A 17,928-nucleotide genomic window follows, 5' to 3' on the forward strand; every position below is an offset into this window, starting at 1 on the left:
TACAACAAAATCGCAAGGAGTGGAGCTATGATGACAAAAGAAATAGAACAAGAAAAGAAAACAGAACACCAAACCAATCACATGTAGATGTAGAAATTGTACCTGGAGTAGCCAGTATTTTGGGACTAAACCAGAAGGAATTTACAAAGAAGAGAAAGATGGAAGAAGAAAAAGAAGAGCCAAGAGATATAGGGTTGTTCAATAAATATAGGGCAGGAGAGTTAGAAAGATTTAAAAAAGAAATAGAGGAATCTGTTAAAAAACAATCATTCGAAGAATGGAAACAAATAATATCATCAATAAACATAAAATTAGAAGCTATTGTAAAATCGCACGGAAAAACAGGAGGAGATATATCAGCTTGTATCATGGGTGAGCTAAATAAAATGGTGGGATCCCCGGGAGACAAATAACTGTACCGGCGATTTCAAAACATTACAAGCAAACATCCAAAGTCTATACAGGAATAAAAACGAACTAACACACGAACTTTACACCCAAAACTACGACGCAGCACTACTTTCTGAAATATGGGTAAAACCAGATCAACTTTTAACAGAACGATGGAACATACAGGGTTACCATCGTCTTCTTGCTCCTCGTGCCGATGGCTTTGGGGGCGTGGGAATTTTCCTAAAGGAAGAATTCCAGTTTGACCACATTCAACTGTCAACATCAGACAACTTTGAAACACTTGGGCTATCAATTTCAACGTTAGACCTTGCTTTAGTTGTTGTATATGTCAACCCAAGAATAACAATTACTAACTTAGAAACAGCAATCACAACACTTTTCAATGAAATAGCTAGATTCGGAAAAGTATTAATAGGAGGCGACTTCAACAGCCACAATGTGTCATGGGGATGTCAAGACACAAACAGCAAGGGAAAGGTAGTACATGATGCCATCATCGGTTCAAACTTGATGTTATTAAACACTGGATCAATTACTTTTCTTCCCCCAGTCACTAACCAAAATTCTAGTGCGATTGATTTGACATTATGCTCTACAAACATGTTCGATATGGCTGAATGGAAAGTTTTGGAGAAAAATTTCGGCGGAAGCGGTCATCTCATTATCGAAACTTGCCTCGATATGAGTGTCAGGCGTAAACAAAAATATTACTACGACAAGCGAAAAATTTCAGATGAAATGGCACTTATTAAACATTGGGAATTCAATGACCTGAAAGACCTCTCCAAACTCTCACAGGACATAACTAAAAAACACAAAAAAATAAATAATTACACACCAAAATACTATTGGAGCTCAGAGTTGTCTGATCTCTATGAACAAAAACAAAATTCTCTTCGAGAATACAACAGATGCTGCAGTAGTGAAAACTTAATCAAATGGAAAAAAACTTCAGCAATATTTCTTAAATCTAAAATAAAGCATATTAAAGAAAAAATGATAGAGCTCTCTGGGTCTATAGATCCAAGGAATCCACGAGAAAACTGGAAACTTGTCAGAAGATTAAAATTCCTCCCCGTTACAAACCCTAAAAACAACCCTATCAATAACAACAAAGACATGGCTTTAAAATTCCTTACCAACAATTTTGGTCCATCAAATTTCAAAGAATCTCTTCCACCTGATAATAATACAAGAACAACAATACTTACCTTCCAACAATGGAAAAAATTCCTTAAGAATAAATCCCCAACATCATCACCAGGTACTGACTACATAAACTACGGTGCATTGAAAGATTTAGATTTACAATCAGCTACAAAAATTATTGAACTACTAAACGAAATGTGGCACAAAGGCATATTAGACAATCATCTAAAGGAAATAAAGATAGTTCCGATTTTAAAAACAAACAAACCACCAAATGAAGTTAATTCAAGTCGACCGATCGCGCTTTTGCCAACGGTAGTAAAAATTTTAAATGCAGCAGTTCTTGAAGATATACAACAAACGTGTGAAAGAAACAATATCATACCAAATCTATCATTCGGTTTTCGTAAGGGAATGTCTACAGAGCATTGTATAACTTTTGCAACAAATCTAATCAAAGCAGCACGTAGAGCAAACTATACAACGATTGGAGTTTTCTTCGATTTCTCTAATGCGTTTAATACCGTGGACATTGAAAAGTTATACAGTTTAATGCTAACGAATGGATTCAACAAAGATACATGTACATGGGTATATAACTTCCTTAATAACCGGAAAACTTTGGTCTTTACCCAACAAGGAATTGTCAGTCAAATGATTTGTACAGGGGTTCCACAAGGAGATGTAATGTCACCTGTTCTTTTTAATATCTACACAGCCTCTTTACACAACACAAATCTCGACCCAGATGTAACAACTTTACAGTTTGCCGATGATTTTCTGAAAATCGTCAAAGCAAAGTCACTAGAATCAGCTGTAAGAAAAATGCAATCCGAAATAGACAATTTCATGGCCACAGCTACTGAGTTGGGTTTACGTCTTAATAGCTCAAAAACAAAAGCCATGCTATTTAAAGACAGTGATAAACAACTCTGCTTGACGATGGGAGGAGAAATTTTAGAGACAGTAAGAAGCTATAAATATTTGGGTATAACATTAGACCAAACGCTTAAATACGGTATGCACATTAAAACACTAAAACAAAAAGTATTGGACAAACAAAACATGCTTAAAATCATAAGCGGAATCAAATACGGTGGTACGCCAAGAGTAATGATGCTATATCACAAAGCTTTATACGGTAACTTTCTTAATTACGGAACTGTTATTTACGGTGGATCGCCAAAAAAATACTGTGATATGCTGGAAATCACAAATCGTCAATGTTTACGTATCGCTACAGGATGTACCAAAACCACACCTGTGAACACTCTTGCAGCCATAGCTGGTGAAGAACCATTAAAATTTAAACGGATCTATTTAACCAAAAAACGCATAGCCTTACATATCCATCGTAATGACTTAATAGCACAACAACTATACTCCTTAGACCTTACAAATATCCAAAATGAAGTAAAATACACATTTATGGAAAGAATTTTCATTAAATATGTTCAAGAATTTCAAACTATTTACACACAAACTAAACCGGATATCGAACTGAAAGTTGAAATTCAAGACAATATGATTGGTTCAACAATGAGGAAAAAAGAAACTTCACCAACTGTATTGAAAAAACTCGCCATTGAAATGATAAATAATCATTATAGCCATTGTGATCAGTGGTATACTGATGCTTCCAAAATGATGAATAAATGTGGCATTGGAATATATGACGCGTCTTCCAACACAAAGATTAGTATCTCCTTAGCATATGAAGTGAATATCGCAACAGCAGAACTCCTAGCTATTAGAGTAGCTTTAGAACAAATTGACGAAGCTAGATCTGGAACAGTCATCTTCACGGATTCGCAGGCAGCCTGTAAAATTATAAAAAAGGATATTATCAACAAACAATTCGACCAAATAACTCACGATATATGTACGCTTGCAACAACAAAGAAGGTCAAAATTCAGTGGATCCCCTCTCATGTTGGCATTGACGGAAACGAAAATGCTGATATCCTCGCGAAACAAGGACTAGATGGACCAGTAATACTTCAAAACAAACTGCGACTTGAGGATGCATATAATAGATTCAAACAAGGAGCCCTGGAATCCACTAATGTATGGTATAGAAGTATGGCACAAGATGAAGGAAAAGGAGTCAAATTTTACGGGTTTCAGCCTAATTTCTCCACTAAACCCTGGTATTGGAACGTCGAATTCAACAATTTCCAAATTCGAACTTTAAACCGTTTAATCAGCGGACACGACTACTCTCCTTATTACTTGGGATTAATGAGGATTCGAGACACAAAGCTATGTGAATTATGTAACACGAATTTCACAACAGAACACGCACTCCTAAACTGCATTCAATTTAATCACATAAGAAATCATTATGATTGGAATCGATATTCCAATCTGCTCGAAATGATTCAAAATTTTGATGAAGATAAACTAAGAGAAATCCTTAGTTTCCTAGAGAAAGCTCGAATGAAAATTTAAAAAGTCCAAGCATCAAAGTTGAAGTTGAATAATAATAATAAAAAAAAAGAGAACATCCCTAAACCAGGAAGCAAAAATACATAAAAAAAACCTTCGTAGTGGTGATATAGAGTATCAAACTCTCTGCCATTCTATCAGATCTATACATACATACAACATACAATCACCTGCATGTACAATAGCATACACGACACATTCGATATCTCACACACACATACACAGCACACAGTATAAATAGCCAATAGTTGTACATAGAAAACGATTATTAATAAAGTTTACGTCAAACAGTGAACACGCATTGTTAATCGATATCCGATAATTTGGACCCCCAAATTTTGGTGACCCCGACGTGATCGAAAGGAACCAACCGTGGCATCAGTAAACCAGTGCATATAGTGGAAAAAAAACTCTCCTGAAGAACATCAGTGATTTTAGTGGAAAAAACCACCAGTGGAACCATGGCCCAAGACGATGTGAAAAGTGAACATTCACTAGCAGCAGAACTAGCGCTGATTTCTAAAGTCAGCTATCCTGCATTCGATCCAGACGACATCGAAACTTGGTTCTTGTGTCTGGAAGCCGCATTTAGCGTGAATTGTGTCAGGAGCGACAGGAACAAGTTTCACACCGTGATTGTTGCTCTTGGGCCCCGCTGTAAATTTGTGCATACCACAATTGCACAATGCACCGAATCTACGAATAACGACAAATACGAAACACTGAAATCCGCCGTGATTTCGCATTTCCGCCTTTCTGATAACCAGCGACTAACGAGTTTGCTTTCCGGAATGATTTTAGGTGACCAGAAGCCGAGCGTTCTTCTTTCGGAAATGCGCCGCCTGGGTGGTGACGGGTGTTCGGACAACGTTCTTTCCAACTTGTGGCTCCGTGCACTGCCAGTCACAGTGCGTTCCATCATCGCAGCGATGCCAACCGCCTCATTGGACGAACAAGCGAAAGTGGCCGACAAGATTTTGGAAGTCCCGAGGAGTGATCCGCCAACCGTTCACTCCGTCGAACCGTCCGCATTGGAACAACGCATCGAGGCACTTTCTCGCCGTCTCGATCAGGTGCTTGGTGGAAAATCTCGCAGTCGTGAGCGGCCGACGTACCGAGATCAGACCCGATCTTCAAACCGTCGCTCACAAACGCCCTCCCGGTCAACAAGCTCCCGCCGATGGATATGTTGGTTTCACTACCGATATGGTGCCCAGGCTCAGAAGTGCGAGAAGCAGAGAGGAGACAACGCCAACGTGCCGTGTATATTCTACGACGGCAAGTTGAATGTGTACACCCGGCCTGCAAAAAATTAATTTCCGTGCAATCACCTGATTGCACGCAACCATCCGAAGCCTCCTTCGAACCAGCACAAGCCGATGTATCCAGCATCGAACTCAACAAGGACATCTTGCGTATCCACGTGCACGATCAGCAATCAGCACAACAGTTTCTAATCGACACTGGTGCTGATATTTCCGTGCTACCACCGACACCACGAGAACAGCTTCATCCTTCACCGTCTCATCGTCTCTACGCAGCAAATGGCAGCCCCATACAAACTTATGGCACCAAGCGGTTGCAATTGGACTTTGGACTCCGCCGACCATTTGTGTGGATTTTCACTATCGCCGATGTGAAATCCCCGATCATTGGAGCTGATTTTTTGAAGCACTTTGATCTTCTAGTGGATCTGAAACGCAACAAGCTGATTGACAACCTTACCAACCTGCAAGTGAACAACATCAACGCTGCCTCCGAGCCAACGATAACCACATTCGATGTGAACTCGCCCTTCTCAGACATTCTGAAGGAATTCCAAGACATCACCATCCTGAATATGAACCATCATCCGACCAAGTCGAACACCGTCCACCAAATCATAAGGACAGGTCAACCAGTTTTCTGTCGCCCCCGCCGGTTGCCACCAGACAAGCTGAAGGAAGCCAAAGAGGAATTCCGTTTCCTCATGGAGCAGGGAATATGCCAACCATCGAAAAGTTCCTGGGCCAGTCCTCTTCACATGGTACGCAAATCCAATGGCAAATGGAGACCGTGTGGTGACTATCGGAACCTCAACGCCATCACCGTTCCCGATCGTTACCCAGTGCCACATATCCAGGACTTTTCCAACATCCTCTATGGGAAATGCATTTTCTCATGCATTGATCTGCAACGTGCCTACCATCAAATTCCTGTAGCACCGGAAGATGTACCAAAGACGGCAATTACGACCCCGTTTGGCCTTTTCGAGTTCAAATTCATGACATTTGGATTGCGTAACGCCGGTCAAACTCTCCAGAGGCACCTCCATCAGATTCTGGGCCACCTGGAATATGTTTTCCCGTACGTCGACGACTTATGCATCGCCTCCGCCAGCATCGAAGAGCATAAACGGCATCTGCGTCAAGTATTCCAGATCCTGAGGGAAAACAACCTGACCATCAACGCCAGCAAATGCCAAATCGGTAAATCTGAGGTGAAATTCCTGGGTCATCTCATCACTCCCGAGGGCATCAAACCAAACCCGAGTAAGGTCGAAGCTGTGCTGAATTTTCCTCAACCTACGACTGCCCGGCAGATGAAGCGATTTTTAGGAACAATTAATTTCTATCGTCGTTTCCTTCCCGGCGCTGCCGCCCAGCAACAGTTGCTCCAGCAAATGATTACCGGTAACATCCGAAACGACCAAACACCTCTGCAATGGAACGAGATCACCCTCGCTGCTTTCCAACAGTGCAAAACAGCTCTAGCTAATGCTACTCAACTCGCTCACCCATCGGCCCAAGCGAAATTGGCATTAGACGTCGATGCTTCAGGAACAGCAATTGGCGCTGTTCTGCACCAAATCACTGAAAAAGGATGCCAGCCCCTCGCATTCTTTTCCCGCAAACTGAAAGAAGCCCAACGAAAGGCAAGTACATACGATCGTGAGCTCTACGCAATGTACGAAGCGGTCAAGTACTTCAAGGACACCCTCATCGGACGTGAGTTCTGCATCTACACCGACCACAAGCCACTCACTCACGCCTTTCAGCAGCGTCCCGAAAAAGCGACGCCAACCCAAACTCGTCATCTAGGTTTCATCAGCGAGTATACAACGGATATTCGACACGTTCCCGGTGAGTCGAACAAGGTTGCCGATATGCTCAGCCGAATTGAAACCATCTCGACCACTAGCGAAACAATTGACTTCGAGCAAATGGCCACCCAGCAGGAATCCGATCCCGAGCTACAGCAGTATTTGCGATCCCCTCCAGCAAATACTAGCTTACTGCTGAAGAAACTCAAGTCACCTTTATCCTCCACACCGATCTACTGTGACATCTCCACCGAAGCCATCAGACCGTTTGTTCCGAAGGAATCTCGGCAAGCCATCATCAGGAAACTTCACAATAATTCGCATCCAGGCATACGATCAACGACACGACTTGTCAGTGATCGATATGTTTGGCCATCGATTCGTCGAGATTGCAAAATTTTTGTCACACATTGCCTGCCCTGCCAAAAATCTAAGGTACACCGGTACAACAAAACGCCAGTTGTGCAAATTCAAACCCCATCGGATCGTTTTGCACACATTCATATGGACCTCATCGGACCTCTGCCTCCATCGGAAGGAAATGCCTATTGCCTCACGATGATAGACAAATTCACCCGTTGGCCAGAAGTCATACCAATCCCGAATATGACTGCCATCACCGTCGCTCGAGCATTCGTCAACGGCTGGATCTCAAGGTTCGGAGTACCAGTCAACGTGACGACTGATCTTGGTCGTCAATTCGAGTCGGAGCTCTTCCGTGAGCTGAACACATTACTTGGGATAACGCATCTTCGTACAACGCCTTACCATCCCCAGGCAAATGGACAAATCGAGAGGACTCATCGCCAACTAAAAGCAGCGATTATGTGTCACCAAAACGCTAGGTGGACAGAGTCGCTACCACTCGTGCTCCTCGGAATGAGAACCGCCCTCAAGGAAGACCTCCAAGCGACGATCGCTGATCTCACCTATGGCACTTCATTGCGTTTGCCAGGTGACTTCTTCGTCGAAAATCAACTGAAACAACCGTCATCGGAATTCGTGGCCGACCTGAAAAAAGCCATGAATAAGCTGCAACCAACGCCTACGACCAACCACGCCAAGAATGCCACCTTCATCCAAAAGGATCTGCAAACCTGCAGCCACGTTTTCGTCAAGGTATGTGCCATTAAGCCTCCACTGAGTCAACCTTTTGATGGCCCATACCGAGTACTTCGCCGGAAGAAAAAGGTGTTCATCATCGACATCAACGGCAAGCGTTCTCCGATTTCAATTGATCGCCTGAAAGCCGCATTCATCGTACCCGACGAGCCAACTTCTTCAACCAACTCAACCCAGCCTTTGGATGTCACCGATGACAGCACTCCTGCAGTTCGAACCCGTTCAGGACGCCAGGTCAAAATACCATCCAAATTCTGGAACCATTAAGGGGGGAGTACTGTGGCGTACTTTACCGCCGATCCCTTCTTGCGTCATCGCATCGAACCTTCCAGAACATTCCACTTATCGAGAACGTTCGACATCCAGAACGCACGACGCCTGCGCCAGCCAATCAGCGACACGACAATTGCGTCAGCCAATCAGCGACACGCAATAGCAGGTAGCAGCAATTACCGGCGACAGACAATAGCCGGCTACCAACAACAACAACAGCAGACGACAGTCGACAGCGAAAGCAGACAATAGCGAACAACAATAGCAATAACATAAAATCACCTGCATGTACAATAGCATACACGACACATTCGATATCTCACACACACATACACAGCACACAGTATAAATAGCCAATAGTTGTACATAGAAAACGATTATTAATAAAGTTTACGTCAAACAGTGAACACGCATTGTTAATCGATATCCGATAATTTGGACCCCCAAAAGCAGTTCGCAAAAGTTTAACGGATCAATGCAAGCCAGAGCAAATCGATGCTCAAGAAGGCAAAACACACAGGATCCCGATTAGGTAAATATATGAAGCGAAATTTCAAGCAATAAACCGGAGATATTGAAAATGAGTTTCTCTTTTTTCTTCGCAGTGACGTGGATCCGGAACCATGATTTTCCGGAATTAAATTTGATACTGGTGATGATGACTGTCAAAATATGATCAGGATTCATTATTGTCATCTTCGATTCCAATAAAGTACCTGCCTGGCGCTGCTCTTGGTAATGATTGTGGGTGAATTTTTTAAATTTTCTTTTATACTTTTAAGTTAAAAAAAATTGTTCATAAAATTTATCACTGTTTTTAATTTAATTTAATTTAACAAAAATTGAAAACATCCTTCAAAAATTTTACACGACAATAAGCTGATCCATTTTCGTGCATTGTTTTTTATCTAAATTTACACGCCTCAATAGAATTTTAGATCAAAAACGATGTTCCGTTTTCGTGCATCGTTTTCGATCTAAAATTACACTAATTTTTCTTGCTGTTTATAAAAAAAATTAATGGCACAGCGGGTTAAACGGACACCACTGCACTGAGCATACTGCACTGACATGACACTTTGAACAAAAATCCGAGACTAAAAAGGACATAACTTTTCACCGATAAAGCCGATAAATTAAGTACCGTCAAACATTCACCTAGCAAAAAGGTAAATTTTACCTTTTTCCATTCAGCTAGCAAAAAGGTAAATTTTACCTTTTTTCAATTCACCTAGTAAAAAGGTACATGTTTTATGTTTCAGTTGGTTTGTTTCATTGGAATACTATTCTATTCAATAACAAAAGCCCAGATTCATTCAAAACTTGATTTTTATTAATTTTCGTTCGAGTTTCAGCAGTTATATATGTCTTCTATATAAACATTATCTTACATCTTATAAAATATTGGTAAATTTGGAATATTTTTGTGAGCCGTTATTTAGTTCATTGAATGCAACGAGTCGTTCAAAACCTTCAATATACAAAAACCAAATCTCACAATCAAACTTAAATTTTGGGTGAAGGTAACGGCTTTCGGTGGAGCCTTCAAGAAATCCTCTCAACTTAATGGGCAAGGCTACCAATTTAGTTCCATCGTGACCTTTGTAATTTACAGGAGACGAATCTCTGCTCCAACCGGGTAGCTTCAACCGGACACCCTATCGCCAGGGTTCCTGTGTGCCTATACGAATGATAGATAACAGAAATGCAATATTCAACATTACATGAATTTGACCAGCCTTTTATAAGAGAAATTAACTAACCCAATTGTTTGGATTTCCGATTGAATCCGTTTTGTTGTCATTCAGTTTCGAAGAGCAACAGGATGAATAACAGAGGAACTATGATCCTAATGAACAGCATTGCAAATTTTTATCAGCCTCTTGCATACGGCACGATGGGCGACTAGCTTCCGCTTTGTTGGAAATAACCAAAAAATGTGCATCAGCTGCAGCTGCGACTTTCGAACCAGGGGTGGTGCCATGGATAGTATTCCATACTCGGTTTTTCTACGTCGGCCTAAAAATAAAAAAATGTTGAGTTTTTTTTTCTAGAAAATGCATCTTCATTCACCGGCCGGATCAAAACCCTTGTTTAGGTTCAGTATTCCAAACAGAAATATTAAAACGAAATTTATAATTATTGAATAGCTTACCTTGCGCCGTACTTCGAGCGATTACCAGACCAACACAGCTTCCTCCTCCCAAACAACGAAAACTTTTTCGTGACGATCCGGCCATTTAATCACCGTTTTTTCCCTTTATACTTTTCCGGATATTGGTAAACAAAAATTTGAAGGTTCTGAAGCCGAATACACTCCAACAGTTCAGCTTGGAAGAATAATACGCAGGAGCACCTTAACTTGTTGTGGCCGCGGGGAGAGATGAATAATGAAATGCCGTGCGTGTTCGGAGTTCCGCATCCAGGAATCGCCCGATGGTCCACAGCTGGCTTAACCCAGTTTCGGAACGGTTTTCAGCGGATCCGTTCTTGATGAGCAGTATATCGATGGAATATTATTATGCATCATTTTGGCACTCTGGAATATTTATGAATATATTTAAATACCTATAAATAAATGAAAAAGGAAAGATCTTACTGTTCCGTTGATTGTTGATTTTGTTTCGAGTTCCGATTGTTATTGTGCATCATGCAAAACATGTTTCCAAATGAAAAAAAAACTGTTCCACCTCTTCTCCGACTAATCCGGCCAGCTGAAGGATAATATTCGCTGTTCCGGATTAAAGAGGAAAACATTTCCTAGCTCAGTAGGCGAAACAACACTTATTCCTGAATGAACTAACCACTTAACCTCAATAAACGGATTCGATAAATAGTTACCTTTTTTTCGAGGTGAATTGTACCGTTTTGTTCAGCGCAATCCAGGTCAACTTCACCTCGCTACGAGGTAAGCTATACCTCGAAGAGGTAGAAAGTACCTTTTTTGCATTTACCTTTTTTTTTTAGGTGAATTCTACCTTCTTTGTCTGCTTGATTCAGGTAAACTTTACCTCGTTTCGAGGTGAGTTTCACCTCGGTGAGGTAAAAGTTACCTTTTTGGATTTCACAAGCATTCACCTTTTTATCTCGGTAAATTTTACCTTTTTATTATTTTCCGTGATATAATGTAAAAAAGGTATTTTCTATTGATAACAAAATAACGATGACATAGATTCTTACATCGTGAGATTTTTTAAAGTTTTTAATTCTCATAGAAAATTAAAAAATCGAGCAATAGATGAACAAGTTTTTCATTTTTTTATGCCTTAAAAACTTTACCAAGTATGACGGATTAGCTTATGATATCTAAGAACTTATATTGCTTTTGTTCGGACACGGCCGATGGGGGGGTTCGGATTTCGGGGTATTTCTTCCCGTCTCTCGTCGACGGCATCTACCAGCAGCAAGAATGTCCAGGTAAGTCGTTTCCACTTAGCACACAGCTGATTCACCCACGGGGGAGAGAATTTGTTTTCACAGTTTCGGGTTAATTAACGAGTTAGCATCACACAGTATGTACGATGATCGATTATATGCCACAATTACTTTCAGCCCGATTTCGGATTCACTAGAGAAAGTCGCTTAGTTGGACTTAAACTTATTAATTTATTAGGAACGAAGTGAAATTCCGTGCTTCTAATTCAACGTTATATTCTATTCTACTTAATTCTAAAATGGCTTACTACACTATTATTTCAGACTCTCTATTAATGTTGCGAGAGAGTTATGCTTATCCTAAGGTACTTGCACAGATAATGGTGTTTGCGAACAAATTGATTAAAGTGTCAAGTGAACATAAAAAGGACACATTACAAACAGAAATCAATTTAAATTCCTGATCGGTTCAGTATCGATCATTCCGGCCACCTTGAAACTGCTGGCGATCGTTTCAATAACCCATATGCCCAACGGATTGCTGCATGCTTCTTCGGCTGGATTCGAAGGCACGGCTGGTATGTTGCTCATCGAGTAAACTGCTTCGACTCAGCGTCGGAACTAGGGATCGATAGTGGGACCCGGGTGATCACTCGGCTGAGAACTCATTCGGTTGGACCAGAAGATACGGTTGACACGTCGCACATCGAAGAACTTCGTCGTAACATCGGAACTGGTGCAGAATCTGTGAACGACAAGAGACCCGGTAGAACGAACAACGGAGGATAAGGTTATAGGAACGCTAATCACCTGTTAGCGCCCTTTAAGCGCGTTGAGCAACGTTCGGCGTGCTCTACCGATCTTTGAAGACTCTGCTGTTGATACCGATGTTGTTGGCCGTTCTCGATGATGGCCCATGAGATGCTGCGACGATGTACGATAGTTGGTGATCTGGAATCGACAAAAGACCCGGTAGATGGAACGATAGGAGAAAAATTATAGGAACGCTAATCACCTATTAGCGCTCCGTTAGCGCGTTGAGCAACGTTCGGCGTGCTCTACCGGTCTTAGAAGATTCTGCGTTGTGGCTTGGTGAACGGCGATGAATACGTGGTGACGATGTAGTGATAGTGTAGGATAGGTAGGATATGATCTGCAATCGACAAAGAACCGGTAGATCGAACAAGAAAATGTGACAACTTGGAACGCTAATCACCTATTAGCGCTCGACATGCGCAGTGAGTCACATTCGGCGTGCTCTGCCGGTCTTTGTAGAAGGATCTCGATGATGATGAGGAATGAAGGACGTCTAAGGATCTGGAAGCAACAAAGACCCGGTAGATCGAACGATATGGATGAAATGATAGGAACGCTAATCACCTGTTAGCGCTCCATTAGCGCGTTGAGCACGTTCGGCGTGCTCTACCGGTCTTTGTAGCCTTTTCTGGTCGCCGGTGGTTGTGACAACCATCTCGCTGGGCTGTCTTTAGTCCTAAAACCGGAACGACTCCATCTCGACCTGGATGAAGCTGTGCAAGGCGATCTAGTGACCGTAAGGTGGCGAAACAGGGCCGGTATTTCAGCGGCGACGGATCGTAACACCATGCAGGTAAGTCGGACGGCTGTAGGTTACTGGAGAGTTCGCTGACTGCATTTTGCACTCCCGGCATGCGTCTCCAACTGGGCCCGTCTGTACCAATCTGGATAGCAGTTGTACGTTTAGCAGCGGCAGTTCTCCAACGATGCTGTGGCGACTTTGACCATTGAGGTATCCGGAACGGTTCTGTTGGCAGAACAGGTGCACAGTACTCCATAGCGGTAACAGAGTGCTGTGTGGCGAAAGGGACAACGTAGCAGCAGGATCCACAGACAGCGTCTTCTCCTTCGTCGTTGACCTTAGCGGCGCTTAGATAGGTGGCGGACAGTGAATTTTGTTGAACGACGGAACCGACGAGCAGCGTATCTTTGAGCGCGTACCCTGAGTTGGGCCCACAGGATGCGTTGAATACCACGCGTTCGTTGGTGGTTTTGCTGGCTTCCTTGAGCACCGGGTGATTTGGCAGATAGCAGTGTGGTTTGTAGTCTTCAACAGGATCGCTCTGGTGCGCTATTCCGAATTGGTCGTTACTTCCAGGAATCTTGTGGTGTGTATCTCTGGTGGAGTTTCGATGTGTGGCATTCGTTTCGTAATCTCCAAGGGTGGTTTGTGGATCCTTGAACCGGGAATGGTGGGTGAAGTATCCTTGATCGTGGATTTGAGTGGTGGAGGGTTCAACGTCCATCCTTTGGCTCCCATCGGTGGTGTCCATTGGCCGGAACTCCCCAGGGATCGTTTCTCGGGTTTGATCAACGGTGGAGAGGAAGCACGCTCGCGGTGCGGTGGTGGAGCTGGAATCCACTTTGCCAGAAACTGTCCAGCCAAAATGGGTGTCCACAAAAAACGGGAGACCGTTACCAAGGGAGTGGCGTACGCCTGTGTGAAACTCATGGTAACATTCTCCACCGATGATCATGTCGATTGTTGCTGGAACGTTGAACTGAGGATCCGCCAATGGAACCATCGGCATTCTCCAGGCAGTTGAATCGATCGGGGATGTGGGGAGATATGATGTTGGTTTCTTCATGACGAGGAAATCGAGTGTGGTGGAGAAGTCGCTGTTCCTGGATATGATCTTGGCAGCTAACTTGTGCTTGATACGCTTGACTGACTCTCCAATTCCGGCAACTGCGATGTCCACGGGGCTTTGGCGGGTGGCGAGTTCGTTCGCCAGCTTCTTGGTGATGAAATTTGACATCGCTGCAGAATCAAGTAGAGCTCGTGCTTGGATCTTTCTGCCGTATCGGTCGACTACTAACAGCGAGACTGTCTCCAAGAGAACGGTTGAATTTGAATGCACGGATAGATTTACTGTTGGAGGGCTAAGCGATCTATCGGGGCCTGGATTCGCTTGTGTGGCTTGTGATCTCTCGGATGAGGACTCGTTCGGTGGTGCTGCTTGGTCGTGCAACATAGTATGGTGCTTCGCTTGGCAAATCCTACACAGGAACTTTGATTTACAGGATCTTGCCTGGTGGTTCACGCGGAAGCAATTCCAGCAAAGGCTGTGCTGTGTCACAAGCTCTCGCCGTTGGGAGCTTGACAGGTGCTGAAATGCTGGACATTGGTGCAATGGATGTTGTCTCAGGCAACAGTGGCATGGCGAAGTGCTGGATTGAGTTTCGGAAGTAGCTGTGTTCACGACAGATCGGATGGGAACTGGTTTCTTCGGGATTTGTCCGGCCACCTTGGAAACGGTAGGCACTGAGGAACGATGTTGGAGATCGCTGTCCACGGATTTCAACATCCGGACCTGGTGGATGAGAAACTCGATGAGCTCTTCGTATTTCACCTCGTCCTTCTGTCGAGTATCTTGCTCCCATGCACGAATCGTCGCCGAATCCAACTTGTTTAAAAGGATGAAGATGAGCGGAGTGTCCCAATGCTCAATCGGTTCGCCCAACTTTCCCAAAGCCTTGACGTGTCGCTGAAAATCATCCACTAGTGTGTTGAGGTCTTGAGCTGACTCATACTCGATCGGTGGAAGATTGTACAGGCCTCGAAACAGCTCCTTCTTGAGGAATCGCTTGTTGTCGTAGCGCTTTTTCAATGCGTCCCACGTCGACGCATAGTTATCGGCTTGGATATCCACAGACTCGAACGGTTTTCTTGCCTCTCCTTCCAGCGACTGCAACAGGTACTGCAGCTTGTTGACGATCGGTATGTCCTCGTTGCAGTGGATCATCGAAATGAAGTTGTCGCGAAATGATATCCATCGCGATTCATCCCCGCTAAACTTCGGTAGATCGATTTTAGGCAGCCGATGATGGAAACTGGAAGACATGCTATGAGAAGTCGATGCGTGCATGATCGTCGAACTCAGAAGATGCTCCCTGCTTTCCAACTTTGACAACAAAAAACCTTTCGCTCTGCAAAACCGATCCTCGAAATCCGTCCGGAACTCCAGATGTGTCTCGAACCGTTCTTCGCTGTCACCCATCTCGATGTCGTTTTGCACGTTCAAGAAGAGTTCGTTGCACTTGTTGAGCGCCTCCAAACGTACCGCAACCTGGCAACAATCCCGTTCATAGGTGAAATCCGCTACGAACTTCTCCACCACATCTCGTTCGGCACATGCTCGTCGTCTCGTCAGAAGGTCCGCTGCTAACTTTTTCTCCGCCTTGCTAGCCATCACTCAACACCACTCAAATCACACTTAAAACACCAAAACGACCGTAAATGCCACCAAAGATTGACTTTTCGGATGCGATTTGTAAATAAAAATCTCCAAAATATTTCTATTTTATTCGAGTTGCTATCCTTTTGGACGGTACTGTAGTCAGCAACTTGTATAAACGCCACCCAGCAATGCAACGATCGCCTCAAAATTAACAGATAAAGCGAATTTGAAATTTTCCAAAAATGTACCAGTGTCGCTATATTTTTGTACGGTACTGTTGTCTAGCCACTTGCCTCAATGCGTATCAGCAATGCTTCACAGTGTCTTAGAGGCCACTGGAAGTGAATTCAATTTTTTTTTTCAAAAACTTTAAATTTTTCAAGTGTCGATGTATTTTTGAACGACACTGTAGAGTGCACCACCCTAAATGCACTTGCACTTCCGCCTTGAACCGACTTTTAGCCACAAAATGCAATTTCATAAAAAAAAATTAATTGATTTTTCCTTGTTGCAAAACTTTTGTGCTGCACTGTGTTTCAAAACATTTGAACGGCACTGTAGAAGTTTTCCGTTTGTTTTGATTCTACGAATTCATCAATCGACTCTTTGGTTTTTATTGCGGTGTCGGTTAATTTTACCAATTTACAAAGTTATCCGTTGGCCAAGTGAAAGATAGGCCAAAATGATCTAATCCGCGGTGAGTAAATCACAAAAGGGCCTCCCGAATACGAAAATATTGTAACATAACGATTCCTGTAGTAGTAATAAAACGTTTAAAAACAGTGTAAAAGAACGTTTAGAAAACGATATCTGAAACCATAAAAAACATTGCACTTATCTTGAATTCCAAAACGACGGTCTGTTGAATATGGCGTTAAGTTATGTTACTGTTTAAAACTATTAAAACCTTTATATGGAGACACTGTTCTAGGAACAGTTAGGGTATGGTTTATAAAACGCTTATGAATAACATTTTCAGGGCATTGAACTGTTTCTAGAATGAACATGTGTAGGCATATTTTAAACGATTTATCAAACCGTTAATCAAACTGTTACGGAAATCGGAATGATCATTGTACGAACCGTTTGTACCAAGATTACTGTCTTATTTATGGTGCCTCATATAACGTAACCATTGGTAATAGTTTATCTAAACAGTAACGATAACAGTTGTCAAACGATTTAATATAGCGTCCTTTCATAACGTTATCTAGAACCGTGCGTCAATGGCGCTTACGCACACATACACAATGATGGATTTATTTTTTTTTTGGGAATTTTCGGATAGTAAATATCAATTCGATTTTTATTCACTTCATCTCTATTAAATTTATTTCACTTACATTACGATGAGAATCTGTAGGGACAGGGATTCTAGCAGACCGCATTACCATCCAGCCATAGGTACAGCAAAACAACAGCTATCGTTGCTGTAGAGCTTCCAGATGTTGGGAAACCACCGTCGTCGCCCGGATGATGGATGTTCGGGGAGCTGAAATCAATTTATTGCCATTCAATTACCATTTGAAATAGATACACAGATGAAATAGACTTTGTAAACAATTATTACTTACCGATTTTTAGGTTGGTTTCGGCAGGAGGAAAGTTTATCCGACACATTCGGATTCTCCCGTAAGATCCGACTGCTAAAGGCTGGCTTCGCTGCCAATAAATCCATCCGGTTATATTTTTTCCGGATCGGTTGATGGTAAATCGGGTTGTATCCGTTATTGTTCCAAAAACTTTAGAAGCAAACCGCGAAAAAAAAACTTCACCAGCAAAGTCCGCTCCGTACCACTCCATCAGTCCGTGGTGCTAGTTTTACCGATTTTTTTGAGTTAGAACTTT

The 17,928-nt window shown here is 42.6% G+C and overlaps 1 protein-coding gene across 1 annotated transcript; it reads right to left on the reverse strand.

Annotated features, from left to right (window-relative positions):
• Positions 1-12,484: 12,484 nt before the first annotated feature.
• LOC129753796 (uncharacterized) lies at positions 12,485-16,092 on the reverse strand. The gene is made up of 4 exons (XM_055749645.1): positions 13,363-16,092; positions 13,080-13,180; positions 12,674-12,814; positions 12,485-12,608 (listed from the first exon to the last, which is right to left on the reverse strand). The coding sequence occupies exons 1-4, from the start codon at positions 16,090-16,092 to the stop codon at positions 12,485-12,487; spliced, it is 3,096 nt and encodes a 1,031-aa protein (XP_055605620.1).
• Positions 16,093-17,928: the final 1,836 nt, after the last annotated feature.

This window comes from Uranotaenia lowii, chromosome 3 (genome assembly GCF_029784155.1).
Source record: "Uranotaenia lowii strain MFRU-FL chromosome 3, ASM2978415v1, whole genome shotgun sequence".
Classification (NCBI taxonomy): Eukaryota; Metazoa; Arthropoda; class Insecta; order Diptera; family Culicidae; genus Uranotaenia; species Uranotaenia lowii.